Source organism: Drosophila obscura, unplaced genomic scaffold (genome assembly GCF_018151105.1).
Source record: "Drosophila obscura isolate BZ-5 IFL unplaced genomic scaffold, ASM1815110v1 contig_201, whole genome shotgun sequence".
In the NCBI taxonomy this organism is placed as follows: Eukaryota; Metazoa; Arthropoda; class Insecta; order Diptera; family Drosophilidae; genus Drosophila; species Drosophila obscura.
The window spans coordinates 265581-283440 of record NW_024542792.1 but is presented as its reverse complement, the minus strand read 5'-3'; the positions used below and the strand labels follow the sequence as shown (position 1 = coordinate 283440).

The 17860-nt window shown below is 47.4% G+C and overlaps 4 protein-coding genes across 6 annotated transcripts; 2 read left to right on the top strand and 2 right to left on the bottom strand.

The window, feature by feature from the left end:
- Positions 1-532: 532 nt before the first annotated feature.
- LOC111075681 (BTB/POZ domain-containing protein 17) lies at positions 533-3077 on the bottom strand. The gene is made up of 4 exons (XM_022369128.2): positions 2595-3077; positions 1514-2516; positions 1288-1445; positions 533-1218 (listed from the first exon to the last, which is right to left on the bottom strand). Exons 1-4 carry the CDS (start codon positions 2898-2900, stop codon positions 964-966), a joined length of 1722 nt encoding a protein of 573 aa, XP_022224820.1. The 5' UTR covers positions 2901-3077; the 3' UTR covers positions 533-963.
- Positions 3078-4280: 1203 nt separating this feature from the next.
- Positions 4281-6778, bottom strand: LOC111075704 (thioredoxin domain-containing protein 5 homolog). Its single transcript, XM_022369167.2, has 3 exons — positions 6529-6778; positions 5432-5849; positions 4281-5361 (listed from the first exon to the last, which is right to left on the bottom strand). Exons 1-3 carry the CDS (start codon positions 6717-6719, stop codon positions 4711-4713), a joined length of 1260 nt encoding a protein of 419 aa, XP_022224859.2. The 5' UTR covers positions 6720-6778; the 3' UTR covers positions 4281-4710.
- A 1015-nt stretch (positions 6779-7793) lies between these two features.
- Positions 7794-13058, top strand: LOC111075671. 3 transcript variants are annotated; one of them, XM_022369114.2, is made up of 3 exons: positions 7794-7902; positions 9755-10716; positions 10804-13058. In XM_022369114.2, the coding sequence occupies exons 2-3, from the start codon at positions 9939-9941 to the stop codon at positions 11685-11687; spliced, it is 1662 nt and encodes a 553-aa protein (XP_022224806.2). In that variant the 5' UTR covers positions 7794-7902; positions 9755-9938; the 3' UTR covers positions 11688-13058. The 3 variants fall into 3 exon arrangements, with proteins under 3 accessions (XP_022224806.2, XP_041449921.1, XP_022224805.2); XM_041593987.1 differs by lacking the exon at positions 7794-7902 and adding an exon at positions 8441-8886 and having other exon boundaries at positions 9758-10716; XM_022369113.2 differs by lacking the exon at positions 7794-7902 and adding an exon at positions 8441-8886.
- A 1045-nt stretch (positions 13059-14103) lies between these two features.
- LOC111075670 (alpha-(1,6)-fucosyltransferase) lies at positions 14104-16977 on the top strand. The gene is made up of 4 exons (XM_041593986.1): positions 14104-14421; positions 14647-15214; positions 15291-15715; positions 15782-16977. Exons 1-4 carry the CDS (start codon positions 14177-14179, stop codon positions 16419-16421), a joined length of 1878 nt encoding a protein of 625 aa, XP_041449920.1. The 5' UTR covers positions 14104-14176; the 3' UTR covers positions 16422-16977.
- The last annotated feature ends 883 nt before the right edge of the window (positions 16978-17860 follow it).

Sequence of the window (17860 nt, the reverse complement as noted above, 5' to 3'; positions counted from 1 at the left end):
CCATAACTAGTATTTCGATGTCCTGTCCTGTCCGTGATATCGTCCTGCCCAGCGTACACATATCGTCTTACAGTTATGCCAAAGCACTTTGGGCGGATAGTGCCCAGTCATTCGCCCAGACCCCCTGGCCAATAAAGATACGACAGACAGACAGACAGGTGGATGAATTTCAGCCATAAACGGATCAACATATTGTACATAGATATGTATGTACGTGCGTACAGAGTCGGTTGTATCTTTTCAACTGAACAGCATTAAAACTTATTCGAGGCTGGGGGACAATGCTTTTATGCATCTGCAAACACGAGCAGCGATTGCTGGAGGCGCGGACTATCCATCTCTATCTATCGCTCTATTCTATGCTGTGGCACTCTTCTTGGCCATGGCCATGAAACAACACACACACACACACACACGCAGGTGGCAGAAGGAAGGCAAATAGACGTTTTGGTTTTCCAATACAAGTCAACGATTGAAAGTAGTCAGAAGTAGTCAGAATAGTGCGAAACACTACAGTACGGTACAGTACAGTACAGTACAGTAAACACACACTTGGATGCACAGTTTTACAGATTTGTCTCTTTCTAACACTAATTGCTAGGGTTCGGATACTGAAATAATGGCCCCGGCCTACATAACCTTCTTCTTCGTCTTCTCTTTTGTTTGTTTGTTTGTTTATGTTTAACTTAGACAGAGAAAAAACAAAAAAAATTCTTCATAACATATTAAATACACTTTCTTGGAGAAGGCGGAGGAGGGCAGGGGTATATCCCTCAACTCTATATTCTTTGCGCAGGATAGGGGAGATCGTGTTCTTGCCCTACACACACATATGTAAATACACACATAAAATGTAGAATGGAAAGTGAAATACCGTGGCTACCGTAGGTAGGTACGTGCACACAATGGGAGGGTCTGGGGTTGGGGGGCTGCGGGCGTATGGAGGGTACAGATCTGAGTAGTTTAGAACTGAAATGGCGGCGTTTCGCGGCACGTGTGGGTGCCCATTGGCGTGATCACCACATGAAGGGTGAGCGTGTTGCGCTGATTACCACTCAGATGGGGGCTCAAGGACGTTGATTCCAGCTCCAGCTCCTCGTACGGCAACAGGTTATCCAAATTGATGACGCGCGACGTTTCCGAAAAGTATTCGGTGCGCTCCACCATTGTCCGAATGTGCGTTATCTGATTCTGCACGCCCACAATCAGCACAGCGATCTGCGTAGGATTCAATAAGGATTAACAATGGGTACATAACTATCGGGTGCTTCGCCCGCGCACACGTACCTTAAAGCGCTCCTCGTCAATGTTCTGGTTCTTGCAGGTGACTCGCAAGCGCACCGTATTCAAATAGCAGCCAGGCACGTCCTCGCCCCAAACCATTTTGGCCCTATTGTATTTGACGCCTCGCGGAAAGAACTCAATCTCCCAGGTCATGCAAGGATCTGTGGGGCACGAAAGACGAAGGATGCATATGTATGAAAGTCGACTCGACTCCCCTCCATCGACTCACCATCGTCAGTTTCCGCAATGCTGCGCTGTGAAAAGAAGCAGGTCACATAGTTGACGTAGCGCTCGATCCGGTCAAAGTTGGGCACATTGATGTCCACACTCCAAGTGTCGTTCCAGTAGAGTCTGGGCGTGAACTGCAGCTCGCCGCACTCGCTGGCCCGCACTTGTCGCACCCGATCCTCCTGTCCGGACTGATAGCTCATCCCAATGGCAATTCGCTCGACTAGGAACTCCTTGTGGTACTCGGTGAGTGGGTCAATCAATAGATGCGACAGCTGACGCGGCGTCATCATGCCGAAGCGAATGTGCATGACTGTCTGCTCGATCAGCTCCATGAAGGTGTTGACCTTCTTTTCGCGGCTGGTGTGGGGCGTGCTCTCGATCTGTTCGCGGCGATGCAGCAGCCAGGTCTGCAGGATCGTGAACAGTTTGTACTCGCTGGAGATGACGATATCGTTCTGCTGCAGCAGCAGCTCAAGAATGGCTGGATCCATTTCGACAAAGTCCTTGGACTCGGCGACCATCTCAAGGTTCCATTTGAGGAAACGCTTCAGCGTCTCGGTGAGATCATTATGTGTGGGCGTGAAGGAGAGTGTGTACTGCAGCCAGGAGACGAGATAGCCGCTGGTGGCTGCCTTGGCCACATGCTTCGTCATGTAGCCCACACACAGATCGATCAGATCGCGCACATTGTACTTTTCGGAGAGGGCCAGCATCGGCATGACCGTCTGCAGCGTCACCTCGATGTGGCCCACATACAGATATTTGATGAACTGCGGAAAGACGGCCGAGCAGCAGGCCTCCTCGTGCAGCTCGATGACATGCTTGCTGCACTCGTTCCATTCGGGATTCATTAGCATCACCTGAAAGACGTCGCTGCTGGCGCAGAGTATGACCCGGTGGGCGGGGTACTCCTTGCCATCCACCAGCAGCACTATGTCCGACATCAGCTGCTCAGCGTAGAGGTGAGCGATCTTGTTCAGCACACTGCTGGCATCGATCATCTGCAAGCGCGCAAGTCAGAATTGTGGGGTTAGGCCAGGGGCCAATCCATGGTATCGGCTGTTTTTGGTCATACTCACTGTGCTTGCACCATCCTGGGTGTCCTCCGTCTCGAGGCACTTGCGCCTCTTTGCTTCCTGGTCCTCGTTGGCACCGCCGACTGTGTTTGAGCCGTTGGCATTGGCATTGGCGTTGCCATTGGGTGCGTTGGCTGCAGCCTCGCCACCGGCAGCTGCCGGCCCACCAGAAGGTCCAGCTCCACCAGCAACTGCGCCGCAACCAGCTGCAGCTGCACCCACGCCTGCACCACCCCCGCGTGCACCTACACCATCCACAGCGCCAGCGCCACCTGAGGAGGCCGCGCCTCCATTCCCATTAGCGTTCATTGGAATCTGTCAAAGTCCACTTGGCTCCGAGTCGCAAGCAATTTGAGTAACTGCTCTAGTAATTTGATCCTTTACAGTATCTCACCAGTGCGAGCCAGAAACATTGTCAATTCTTCCGATGCAGCAAATAAAACAAATTTGACTTAGTGTGGACGTTTTTCTGTACTAGTGCTGGCTCGTTCATGAACGAACCACCATAAATCGAACCACTCAATTCACTGGAGCGAGCGAAGTAAACAGTTCACCGCAATCGTTCCTTTTTGGTTCATTATCTAAAATGTTATTTCCTGGATTTCGATAGGACTCATTAACAAAAACCGACAAATTTTCTACAGAATTCATATACCATCATATTGGGGTCTAAAGCGCTTACGTTCACGCTTAAATATTAAAAAATATCACAATTGTTGCAAAGCGCCATTTCTGCTACATTACATCGTGGCAACTACATAGAGATGTACCAAAAAAACAATGCAATTTTAGTAGAAATCTCTAAAATGCAATTACATGGTTTCTACATAGACTTCTTCTCCAAAAAATAAAAAATAAAAAAAATTAAAAAATATGTTTCTATCTATGAAGGCGAATAAAAACAAATTCGTTTCATTTTGATTTATTAAAATTATTACGATGTCAAAGAACCAGAATAAAACGTAACTTAGTTAGCTCTATAGGCGCTCTCTCTGTGCGCTCACATGGGTCCCGAACACTAATTCACAACTGAACCATCCATCCAACGGCAAAATCGTACATTGAGAACTTTTAAAATATATTTCAGTACAAGTTTTCAGTCAATTATAATATTATAATTTATTTTCCCCGCACTTGCTATCACAAACAAACCCCCCCCGCACAAACAATTAGTACAAATTACAAGAATAACGGTCAACAAAGTAACGGCACAAAAAAAAGAGTATGCACAACCAATCTTCTAATCATAAACTGAGAATAATTTCTTAGTGTCTCTTACTTATATAAACAGTGATCACATATAACAGTTGTGAGCTTAAAAAAATTAAAAGTCGAAAAAAAAGCGTGTCCTAGGTGTGTTCAAAAATACAGCTACGCTATTTTTGAAGATAGGTTCTGTTTTTTTTTTTAATATTTGGGCCTATCTTATTTTTTTTATTTTTATTATAAAAATAATTGTCATTGAGTCTCTGGAGAACCTTCCATATTGGTATGGATTCTCGTCAGACAGGCGTCATCACGTTCCACATTTTCTGGAATGAGTCAGCCCAGTCATAAATGGTTAATGCCACACCGCCACAGAGATTTACGAGCTCTCCAATCAAGCAAGAACTAAAACCAATACAGGGGATCGTCAGGGACTCATCGAGCATTTTCTTGACAGCTCAATCCATTTAAAATTAAAAAATGTTCAATTGAAGATTGTTTATTCTGGTGATCATTTTCCCTAAGAATCACTTAATAGTAGCCTGCTTGACCACGAACATTTATTTATTACAAATCGAAACACAAGACATCCCAACAAATTAATTACTAGGTACAAAAGAGCTCGCTCCCACATTGCTGAGGCGGGTCAAAGAGGACACAAATTTAATCACGATCACGAACTAAAATGATATTATTTTATTCAGCTTCAACATTCAAGTGTGGCTGTGGCGTCGTCGTCGGTTAAATGCGGGGCATCAATCCTCATAGAGGCGGCTGCTGCTGCTGCTTCTGCTGCTGCTGATGGAGTGGCTCGAACGTAGAGAGAAAGCATTACAATTACTTTGGCGGTGGCATATATTTCCAGGGTGATTTTGTTCATCAGATTGCGAAGGCTGACGTGGCTAGCGCTTCCTCAGAGCTCATCGTGGCCGATGGTCTTCTTGAGATAGGCCTTCAGCTCCGGCAGTGTGCGGCTGCCCTCGTACTCGTCCTGCCGCTGACCGTTCTTGTAGAGGAAGAGCGTGGGATAGCCCTCGACCTGCTCATCAATACAGATCTGCTTATTCTCGGGCGCCGTGCAGTCCACCTTGGCAATCACAACCCCCGGCTGGGCATTGTGCGTCTCCGTGGCCAGCTGCTCCCAGGTGGGCTGCAGCTTCTGGCAGTGACCGCACCAGGGTGCATAGAACTTGATGAAGGCTGTGCCCTCGGCCACGGCCTGAGTGAACGCCCCCTCGCCAGTCAGTTGCTGCGGTTTTAGTTTCTCTGCCTCCTCATCCGCCTTCTCCTTGGCCGCCTCTTGGGCAGATGTATCGCTGACCTCCTTCTTGTCCGTGGGCACACCCACCATTTTCTCAACGTAGGTCTTCAGCGTGGGCAGATCCCGGGCACCCGAGTACTTCTCAATTTTCTTGCCATCCTCGATCCAGAGCAGCGTGGGATAGCCCTTGACCTCAAAGTCCTGGCAGACGGAGCGGTACTGTGTGCAGTCGATCTTCGAAACGGTCACGCCCGAAAACTGCTTCAGCTCCTTTGCCAGCTCATCCCAGGTGGGAGCCAGGCGCTGCAGCAGGGAGAGAAAGGGAGAGGATTAGACGGGGGGCAAATCATTTGGCGTACTCAGGACCCAGTACCTGACAATGACTGCACCATGGGGCAAAGAACTTGACAAAGTGATTGCCGCTGGACACGTGCTTGGCAAAGGTGTCCTCGGTGAGATCCACCACCTTGCCCAAATGTTGATTGGCCACGGGCACGGCGCCTTCTCCGTTCTCCTTCAGCGTCTCCTCGGCCTGCTCCACTTCGGAGCTCAGCTCGTGATTTATGAAGTCCGTGATGGCGGGAAGGTCGCGGGTGCCCTTGAACTTCACCGACTCCGTATCGCCGAGCTTGAAAAGGCGCAGCGTCGGATAGCCGGTCACCTCGTGTTCAGCACACAGGGCCTGGTGTTTGGTGCAGTCCACCTTTGCAATGATCACCTTCGGGTCTTCGACATTCATTATCTCCGCCAGCTGCTCCCACAATGGATGCAGACGCTTGCAATGGCCGCACCTGCAAAACAAAAGCGGACCGTGATAAGAGCGTTCTTTCTTTGTTCAATACAAAGAGTTTATCATCTAATGCTAATGCCCCCTCAGCCCCAGCCCCAGAAGCATTGCTTCCTCGATGCCTAATCTTTGATCCGAGACAGCACTGGCCAGCAACATAATTAAATTTAATCAAATTAGCTCAGAAAGAGGCTATGTATGACACTGATAAGGGCCAGTGAGTGGGGCCAAAACTTAAGCATTGTGTTTAATATTTGTCAATCAATGGTCAGGGCACGATAGGAGCGGTTTTTGACTTCTCTTCCGAAACAAAGCCCCTTTGATCGCCTTATCTGGGAACGTGTCCCAGTCCCAGCCCTATGACGAATCGAATCCAAGTGCTGATTGGCAGTAGTGGCCCTCCTCGGCCTCGGCCACGGATTCGGAATCGACCAGCTGTGGGTCAGCGTCAGCCAAAATTATGATACGTGTAGAGTGGCAGACAAGAACATACACACATATGTATGTACGTGCATGCCTATGCGCATTGACATTCATGTGTGTGCGTGGCTTTTGGCATACATATGTGGACCCTGCTGATTCGCCGGCTTTTATTTTGGCCATGAATGAGAGCCCGCAGTTGATCAAATATTCATCTATACATATATATGCATGTATTTTCGAAAAATTCGCGTTCCACTTACCACGGAGCAAAGAATTTGACAAACACATTGCCGGCTTGGAGGGCCTGATTGAATTTTTCCGGGTCCAGCTCCACGGCAAACTGCTTCTCGACATTCTTGACCGCCTCCTCCTCGGCACGGACGGTGGCGGACAGGAAGGGCGACAGGAAGACCGCGCACACAGTGATCGGCACAAGAGATCTCGCAAACATTTTTAAAGCGACTAAATATTTTACTTTTTTTTTACGAACTTCTTGTCTTTTGCAGTGTGACCGCGCCTGAACCTAATACCCCAAAATATACATTGTCATTATCATCATATACCGTAAATATACTGACGGACAAGATGCGTTTATATACCTATTTTTTCGGTGTATTTACCCCCTCAGCCTAAACAAATATACCATTCTCATTTTGTCAAATCAGTTTCACGGGAGCGGGCGCCACGATATTTTATACGTTAATTTTGATATTCAGTTTAATATTACTAGCTAGTTGGCACTCTCAGCCCTAAGCACATAATATTATCCAGTTCCTCAAAAAATATTGTACAATGCTGGCTAGTTTTGTATTTTTCATAATATAACGTTCAAAATGAACTTAACCCACGTAACCCCCGTATATTTAACAGGGGAGCAGTTGAGTTAAATGCAATAATGCTCCTTTTAAATTTTTCTTGTAGGTCTATCTTTTCTCTTTACATATCTCTCGATATATGATGTTATCTTCACCTGAACTGCGCTTAAAGTTTCATCACTATCGTGGGAATAATACCCCTGGCAGACAATGGGCCAACATTCACGCTGGAGCGAAACAGCAAATGCGAATCTGTCTGGCAACGTTGCACACGAAAATGTTTTCACATGTATTGGTGCGAGCAAAAGAAAAAGCGCAAAAATGAGAATCATCTCGCAGAGACGTAGACATTTTGAAAGAGGGGTTGGTAACGTGATATTTTTTACCTGCTCATGGGACGATGATGCCTGTACAGAGAGAGGGTGGATATGCATACATATGCATGTAAATATATACATACATACGATACATACATTCATATGTACATGCCCATATGAATGATAATTATGTTATTGGGTTGTATCTGGTGTTGGAACGGGTTTTTATGGACAGGGGTGGGGAAACCAGATGCGAAATGGATCGTATCACGTATCGATACATCGCACAGACATCGCATATAATATTGAATCGGACTTTTTAAAAAACGCCTCCGTGTGTGCATAGGTATAGGTGCGTGTGTGCACAACGAGGCGAACAAACGTACATGGGGTAAAACTGAGCGAAACACAAGCAGAAGCAGAGAGAGAGGCAGCCAACAGAGCCAAGTTGCAGCTGCTATAGCTTCGCCCGTTCGACGACGACAACGAAAACTCGAATAGGGTAAGTAAAAACGGCAACAACGAATGATGGCGGCAAAGCGAACATGAAGTTAAAACCCGACGCAAAAGGCAAACGAGCGATAGGCGAACTCAAATTTTGGGGCGTAGTGTATGTGCCAGCGGGGGGATACATTTAGGCTTGGCTTTCATATATGTATTTACGTACATATGTATGAATGTATATGTAGTTACGGTTTCTGATCTAGAATACAACAGCTGTAAATGTATGTAGCTATATATATATATATATATATGTGCACATATCGTCATCCCATAAAGGGACTCTGACTGTTTGATCAGTCAATAACTTGGCCCATCAGGATTTTAAATAAATATCGTATGTATGTGATTATTGTGAATTTCAAAAACACAAACACGTCGGGCTAGCTACTAAAATTCAAAAGCTGACGCACCCCCTCATGAATAATGATAGACGGACGCCGCTGCCGCTGTTGCTGCTGCTTTGGCCGCTGCTGCTGTCGCTGGCAACTGGCACCACGGCACGGCCACAGACGTTCGCCGGCAACGTTCAGGGGTGATAGAGATACAGATACAGCTCAGAAACGAGTGCGAGCGAGACAGCGATAACGCTGGCAATTTCAACTCCTGTTACTGCTGGGCTCTGCTCTGCTTCGTTCTGTTCCGTTCCTGCCATACGAGTTTGTACTTGGTTCACGTCCACAGCTGCATCCTTTTGTGGTGTGTTTTGCGCCGCTTCTTTTCGACAGCACCAGCACACCCTCTTGCTGTTGCCAACGACGCCACTGTACGGCTCGGGAACTGGCAAGCAAAGGCAACGACACGACAGAGCAAAGCAAAGGCAGAGCACAGAGCTGAAAGCAGAGCCAGAAACTGCTGGCTGTAGAGTGTTTGGATGACTGCCTCGCTGTGGACGAAACGAAAGACAGGCGGCAACTAAACTAAAACTAAATACATGCAGGCGAGCACAGGCAAGCGGCGGTCGCATAAAGCATAAAGAAAAGAGGTGAGTAGTAGTCGGTGGACGGCAACGTCCCGACGGAAAATTACATTCTCTGGGTCTAGTCTCTGGTGTCTCTAGCATCGCCTGGTCCAAAACCAAACCAGACCAAGCCAAAGCAAGCAAAGCAACCTATACGACCCGATCGACTCCGACTGCGACTGCGACAGCCTCAATCTCAATCTGAAGCTAAATGATGATATGTTTTAGTGCTGTGCGTGGCGTGTGTGTGTGTGTGTGCCGTTTTTATTCATTTGCTGCCAGTGGGTGAAAAGCGGTTCTCTGTTGTGAAAAGAAAAGGAATACGACTAAAAATCATTCGTTTATTATTGCTCGCGTTCGTATTTTTGATTTTCAAAATGTATGGAAAAAGAAATTTTTTGTTGCCTTCTTCGTATTTGTATTTGTGTCGCTGCTGCCTCTGTATATAACAGTGTTTCGGTGTGTGTGTGAGTGTGTTTTTTTGTATGTTCGAGCTGCTCTCTCTGGGTGTGCAAGAGCTTATGGTTGTGTGTGTTTGTATGTCTGTGTTCAAGTGTGTGCGTGTGGCGGACCAAAAAGAACCCGACGACGGCTGAGAGCAAAATTCGATTTGTGCTTGGAGGAAAAAAACGAGAAAGAATTTTAGCGAATAGAGTACGATTATCGAATTGAGTAAATAAAACAAATAATTTCAGAAGCAGCAACAGAACAGATCAACAGCTGCAGCCAGCAGTCGTAGCATTAACAGTAATTCATCGAAAGCAATCAAAGCGGCGTGCATATGTAACCGTAACTGTAAAGCTAATTGTGTGCCTTTCTTCTTCTTTCCTTCCCCGCTTCTGTTTCTTCTTCTACATTTCGCCGGCGACGACGACCACCACCGATAAAATAGCAGTACATTGACACACCGTCAAGCAGTAGCAGATAGGGGACACCTACATACATTTGTATATATTTCATACATATATACATACATTTATCGATATATACAAGACCAGGCTAAAAGGAGGCTGTTCTCCAACCTCCATCCTTCGCATCCGCATTTGCATCTGCATCAAACCCAAAAACGATAAAAGATGGCCAACGGCAAGGCGACGGTATCGTTCTTCGAGAACGGGAGCACCATACAGTTCGAGTACTGCTACAAGCTGTATCCGCAGGTGCTCAAAATGAAGGCAGAGAAGCGGTCGAAGAAGCCGCAAGAGCTGATCCGGCTGGACCAGTGGTACCAGAACGATTTGCCGCGCCTGATTAAGGCACGGGGTAAGGACGCGCATATGGTGTACGACGAGCTGGTGCAGACCATGAAGTGGAAGCAGTCGCGCGGAAAATTCTATCCGCAGCTCTCGTACCTGGTCAAGGTGAATACACCGCGCGCCGTCATGCAGGAGACAAAGAAGGCCTTCCGCAAGTTGCCCAACCTGGAGCAGGCGATCACAGCTTTATCGAACCTAAAGGGCGTCGGCACCACGATGGCCTCCGCCTTGCTGGCGGCCGCCGCACCCGATCGCGCACCCTTCATGGCCGATGAGTGCTTGATGGCCATACCAGAGATCGAGGGCATTGACTACACCACCAAGGAGTACCTCAACTTTGTGAACCACATCCAGTCGACGGTGGAGCGCCTCAATGCAGAGGTGGGGGGTGAGACGCCGCACTGGTCTCCGCACCGTGTTGAGCTGGCCCTTTGGTCACACTACGTGGCCAACGACTTGAGTCCCGAGATGCTTGACGACATGCCACCCCCAGGCACCGCATCCATCAGCACAAATGGCGCAAGCAACAATGTCCTCGACGGCGACGACACCAATGATGGTGTGGCCGTGGATCTCGACGACGAGAGCCAAGGCGCCGGTAAGCTCATCTCTTGATTTCTTGTCAAATATCCCTTTTTTTTTTGTTGTTGTATATGATGTTAATTGTTGTGATCTCCATCCACAGGTGGGCGCAACACTGCAACAGAGTCGGAGACCGAGAACGAGAATACCAATCCGGCTGCTTTAACGCCGCTAAATGCGGGCGAGGCCAAGAGCAATGCCACTGCCGTGGGAGCAGCCTTGCAGGATGGCGACTCGAACTTTGTGTCGAATGATTCCACCTCTCAGGAGCCGATCATCGATGACAACGATGGAACCACACAGACAACGGCCACCACATCCACAGAAGACGGTGAACCAATTGGGATCGGCATTGGCATGGGCAGCGGTGGCACACCTCTGGCCTCCGACTCAGAAAGCAACCTCGAGGCGCCGCTAAACACCAATCGCTTGAATGCGGCCGATCCAGTGCAGTCGAGCAAACCACAGACCCAGCCTTCGACCCAGAACCAGACACAGAGCCCGACCCACAACAATAGCAAGCAGCAGATCAACAATGGTCAGGCGACTCCAGCGGAACAGCCAGCAAAGGCAGCACCGGCAGCGGCCGCAGCCAACGGCAATGGTAATGGCAATGGAGTGTTGGGCAACGATCTCGATGATGGCGAGGAGGAAGAGGATGAGGAGGACGAGCTGGACGAGGAGGAGAACAACGATGCGGAGCTAGAGGCTGACGAAAGCAACAGCAGCAACAGCAATGCGCGCGAGAGCAAACTGCAGCAGCTGGCGGCATCCGATGGAGCGGGAAAGGTGGCTACGATCACTGAGACGGTGGCGGCTATCGAACCGATCAAGGGAGCGGCAACGGACACGGCGTTGTCGGTGCCAGAAGCCATTGCAAAGAAGCGTACGGCCCTGCAGTGTGAGATGGAGTTGAGTAATGCGCCAGCTGGTGCAGTGGGTGGCAGCGATAAGTCGCCGGAGCTGAAGAAGCTGCGCAGCGAATGAGTTGGAAGCGGGGATTATCGATCGATCGATTGGTTCGTTTCGGTTCGGATCGGATCGGTTCGGTTCGGCTCGCCGCGTATCTGGTGGAAAGACATATGTATGTAGTGCAGTTGAGTCGACCTAGAGACATAGAGCAACATTACCTACACTTTACCACAACAACATTCAAGAAATTGTACTATTAAGCAACTAATTATACATACATATAATATATTATATATATATATATACACACACAAACACACACACACACAAACATATAACGAGAAGCAAACCAACACTCACGACACACAATCTTACAACACCACACAGCACCACAACCTACACTCGCACACCCCCACCACCACCATACACTGGCATGCTACAACACATACAAGAACAGAACAGAACAGGACAGGACAGGCACGCAGGACGGAGGATGGATGCTTGCATCCCGATCCCGATCCAGCAAGAGCAGCAGAACCATAGAAGACATTTCAATAACAGGAGCGCGCGCGAAAAGGAGGAGTCGACTCGGATTCAGATTCAGATTTGGAGTGCAGCGTTAACGTAATATAAATGGAACGAAAAGCAAATACACCTTACGTGAATAGTAACTAAAGCGAGATCAGATATTTTTACACAGTCAAAATGAACATTTAATTATAAAGAAATTTACAAATGCCGCAGTTGCCCCACTACATAGAAAGAAAAAAAAACAAACAAAAAAAAAATGAGAGAAAAAGAAAACAAAAGGATGGAAGCAAGAACTAAAAAGGATGAAGAAACAATAATTATAATAAAACAAAATAATTTATATACATAGGTATTTAAATTTAACAATAAATCAAAACTGTCGCATGTACACGCATCTCCCCCCGCAGTATATTTGCACATTCACGCGCTCTCTCTCTCTCTCTATATATCTCTCCCACACACACAAACACACACACACATACACATGAAAAAACAAAGAAAGCAAAAAAAAAAAACAAAAAAAAAGAAAACAAAACAAAAACTCATTTCAACAATAAGAAAATTTTTGTGGTCGTAATTGTAATAATATAATTTATATTTTATGTGTACAACTTTTTTTTTTAAAACTATACATATACAGATTTTTATAATTTATACGATAATCACACACTCTTCATTTGGCTTGCCCGCAAGGAGAGCAAACGACGTCAAGCAACTACATTTTAATTCCTATTTCCGATATCTGGTTATCATGCATCCCCCATGTACGCGTAGCAGGAAATGCTCTGCTACCAGTGCGGTTCGTGGGCCGTGGGCGCATGGATCGCTTCGGTTCGGTTCGTTCCAGGACTCTAAAATCAACATCTCAAAATTATAATCATTTTTATTATTAATAGCATAAGTCCAAATAAATTGTGAAATATTAAGAGAACATCGCATCAGACTGAAACCATGACAACAACCCCATCGTGTTGGATTGTTGACACGAAGTTTTGAGAGGCAGGAGGAGCTGTTCGAATGCTTCTTCTGGTCCGTAGTGTGGCAAATTTTAGTATTTGAAAATGCGTTAGGGCGTAGTCGTCAATCGATAACGATATTAAAGTCGTGCACATCTGGCTGCTAACATCGATAGTACAGCGACTAGAGATGAGCGTATAAGTGACACTTGCTCCGGCGATAGCTGTGACTGAGGGTGTTAAAATATCAGCGACAATAAGCAAACATGCTTTGATTTTCTATTAAAAAACCAAATAAAAATGTTTTTAAAACATAAAACACGTACAGATTAATGGGACTCGCTGTTTCATTTCGGATAGCTTGCCAAAAATTGGCAAATTACAACAACAAAAAACAGCCAACCGAAAGCAGTGACTGGTGGTGGCTTGAAAATAACTGTGATTGGCAGCAGGCAGGGAACGTAAATATGTGCCTTCCCTGAAGGAGACAAAAGAAAACACGGAACAACACACGGAAACATATACAATTGTATGTGAGTAAATATAGCACATTTGTGCCAGTGCCACGACTGCCGACGATCGGGGCACCCGCACCCCCGCTACACTCCATCAATAAAAGGCTAGAGCAGCAGCCATAATATCTGATAATTGGAGAAATGAGCCAAAGCCAAAGCCAGTGGCATGGCAGTGTAGCGTAGCGTAACATTTGCCATTTGGCCGCCCCCGTATATTGACTTGTGGCTGTTGCCCGTACCTTTTCAGTGCTGCTGCGGATGAAGCGGACTGTGAACTGTGATTGAACAGTGGCCAGCCCGGCGCTATGCAGCTGTGACTATGTGACAACAACCGAGCTCACCGAGATCAGAAGAGACTCCAACACCAGCACCATCACCATATACAAATTGAACCCCTATTCCGCACAGCCGAACAGCAGTGCGTGTTTTCTGCAGCTGAGCTGCGAGTGCATCGGGCACAGGCCAAGAGGCCACGGGCACAGGGCAGAGGGCACGGGCGGATACCCAACCAACCAACCAACACACCAACCAACCAACAGGAGGCGGCGGCTGAGCAGAACCAATGTTGCTAGTGCGGCAGCTATTTGGCGCATCGGCAAACTCATGGGTGCGGGCCCTTGTCATCTTTGTGCTGGCCTGGGTGGCACTCGTCTACGTGTTCGTGGTTAAGCTGACCAGCACACAGGGCCAGCAGGCGTCGGGAGAGAATGAGATCAGCGCGCGGCGCATCACCCAGGCCCTGCAGCTTCTCGAGCACACCAAGCAGCGCAACGCGGAGCTCAAGCAGCTTATTGATGAGCTGATGAGGTATGGCTTACATCCTATTCCATTCCCCCCCGCCAGCCAGCAGTCAGCAGCCACAATCCAGTCACATGGCATTCATATGTTGATTAGCCTGACAATTGGCGCACCGCGGTGTGCTGTGGCGTCGTAGTTAATTATGCACGGCACGCTGCTATAATAATGTACACATGACAAGCGGCTTTGCTCACCCCTCTCCTTTTGCTTGCGCTTTTCTTACATCTCTTTCAGCGACCAGCTGGACAAACAGAGCGCCCTGAAGCTAGTACAAAAGTTGGAGAACGATCCCCTCAACCCAAAGCAGGGGCTGCAAAGTCTGGGAGCAGAGCCCGAGGCGTTCTTTGATTCTGCCCCTGCCGATCTGAGGGGCTGGAATAATGCCGAAGGTGGAAACGATCTGCTGGACGGAGCTGCAGCTCAGTTGGATCTCTTATCCGGCGACGATCTGGGACATGGCGAGCCCAGTTTGGAGTACGAGTTTACGAGGCGACGCATCCAGACGAACATTGGGGAGATCTGGAACTACTTCAGCAGCGAGCTGGGCAAGATAAGCAAGGTGGTGGCCAGCAAGGGGCACAAGGAGCTGGAGGAGTCCATCAGCCAGGTGCTGGTGCAGGGTGCAGAGCACAAGCGATCGCTTCTCAGCGACATGGATCACATGCGGCGTTCGGACGGTTACGAGACCTGGCGCCACAAGGAGGCCAGGGACTTAAGCGACCTGGTCCAGCGGCGCCTGAACCACCTGCAGAACCCCAGCGACTGTCAAAACGCTCGCAAGCTGGTCTGCAAGCTCAACAAGGTGAAGATTTGTCTGCTCCTGCTCCTGCCTGATCTACTTCTAGTCTTCTAATATCTGTCTGTCTGTCTATCGTTAGGGCTGTGGCTATGGCTGCCAACTGCACCATGTGGTGTACTGCTTTATTGTGGCCTATGCCACGGAGCGCACCATGATCCTCAAGTCGCGTGGCTGGCGCTATCACAAGGGCGGCTGGGAGGAGGTTTTCCAGCCGATCTCGAAGAGCTGCCACGACGCGGGGTCTGCCAACGCATACAACTGGCCGGGCAAGCCCAATACTCAGGTCCTGGTGCTGCCGATCATTGACTCGCTAATGCCGCGCCCACCGTACCTGCCGTTGGCCGTGCCCGAGGATCTGGCGCCGCGCCTCAAACGCCTGCACGGTGATCCCATTGTCTGGTGGGTGGGCCAGTTCTTGAAGTACCTTCTGCGACCGCAGCAGCCGACGCGCGAATTCCTCTTTGCCGGCATGCGAAACCTGGGCTGGGAGCGTCCCATTGTGGGGTGAGCTGCAGCTGGTGAGGCTTTTCCCCCTCAGGCTTTAATGATAAATTTTATTCTTGTTGGCAGGGTGCATGTGCGTCGTACGGACAAGGTGGGCACGGAGGCGGCGTGCCACAGCATCGGGGAGTACATGACCCATGTGGAGGACTACTACCGAACGCTGGAGATCAATGGGACAAGTGTGGTGCGACGAGTCTTTCTGGCCTCGGACGATGCCAACGTGATCGAAGAGGCGCGCGAAAAGTACCCGCACTACCAGATCATCGGTGATCCAGAGGTGGCTCGCATGGCGTCCGTCTCCACGCGCTACACGGACACGGCCCTCAACGGTATCATACTGGACATACACCTGCTATCCATGTCCGACCATCTTGTGTGCACCTTCTCCTCGCAGGTCTGCCGCGTGGCGTACGAGATCATGCAGACCATGTATCCGGACGCCTCGAACCGCTTCAAATCGCTGGACGACATTTACTATTACGGCGGTCAGAATGCGCACAATCGTCGCGTAGTCATCGCCCACAGCCCGCGCACCCACGAGGACCTACAGCTGCGGGTGGACGACCTAGTGTCGGTGGCTGGCAACCACTGGGACGGCAACTCCAAGGGCAAGAACACGCGCACCAATCAGGGCGGCCTCTTTCCCTCATTCAAGGTGGAGGAAAAAATTGACACCGCCAAGCTGCCCCTATATCCGGGTGTCTAGCTCTAGTTCTAGCTCCCGACGCAGTGGCTGTCCCCCCATTAGGTTTACTTTGGAGAATCTCTTCTGCCGCATTCCATGTGGAAGTTATGGTAGCTGGTGCAAGTTCAAGTTCAAATTTATATTCAGAATCTGGAATCTGGAATGTGGAATCTCCAATCGATAGCTCTCTATCTATCTATCTATCTATATATCTCTCAATACGTGTATATTCCTCGTACACGCATGTGTATTTAATTTTTCCGACATTTTCCCTCACTTGACCTGGTGTATGTTCCGGTTCCCGCTGCATTCACACGGGTGGGCACTTATCTCAATTCTAATTCTGCATTTTGTAAAAGTCCTTTATTACATTGTAAGTCGAAGCCGAAGAAATTATGATATGACAAGAAACACCCATTAATACTTATACATATATAAATTAATTATATATAGAAGTGCAGTGCATGTAGGGTTCAGTAAGCGCAATATAGTGTAACCTCTGTAAAATACAAGAAAACAAACAAGAAAACAGTCTACGTAAACACAATCGTCAATAGAAAAAAATATAAATAAATAGTAAAGTTTTAAAAAGTAAATAACGCTCACACGCATTTTTTCTCTCTCTGCATTACTCACTCTCCTGACTCTGTGCAGATCGATCATTGACTTACAGACACTGGTTACATGCACTACATATTGTGGACATCTGGATATGTTTCACGCATTTGGATTTCGTGCATCAACTAGCTAGCTTTTCCATACAAATTGCCACATTAGCCAGTGTATGCATAGTGGGACTTATGAACATTTATAAATATACTATCTCGAAGATAGAGTTCTTATTGTGGCTGTTGTGTGATTGTTCTTTAAACAATCAAACACATCTATGTACATACTTATGTAAATTGTTCCCATCGACAACTGAAATATTTAATCATTTGTTTGTTAACTAAATATTAACACAAAGTCGTAATAAAAAAATTGTTTATAGTAGTGAAAAATACATAATTGAATTTTAATCAAATATTTGTACGTATTGTAAACTTACTTAGCAATGCCATCAAAGTTGTTGCTTTAAGGCTAAAGCACTAATTTGAATAGACAAAGTTTTTCATGATAAAATGGCTAGTTTTGGATAACAATATATGGATAAAATATATGACATATATGTACGCTTGAAGATCGTTCCTTCGGATCAAATATGGTGCATATGTACATACATATGTATATTTATGTATGTACATTTCTGTATGAAATCTCTATCATCTGTCCAAAAATCTAGTGTTTCAAATTATAGACTTACTGAGAGCAGCAGACATGAGGAGTCTGTCTGAAAATAGCTATCAAAGTTTTCATAGAAAAAGACAGTGGATCACTTACATACATATGTATGTACATACATACATATGAGAAAATAAAAGAAGAATTAATATTAATTAAATAATAGTAAAATGATTCGA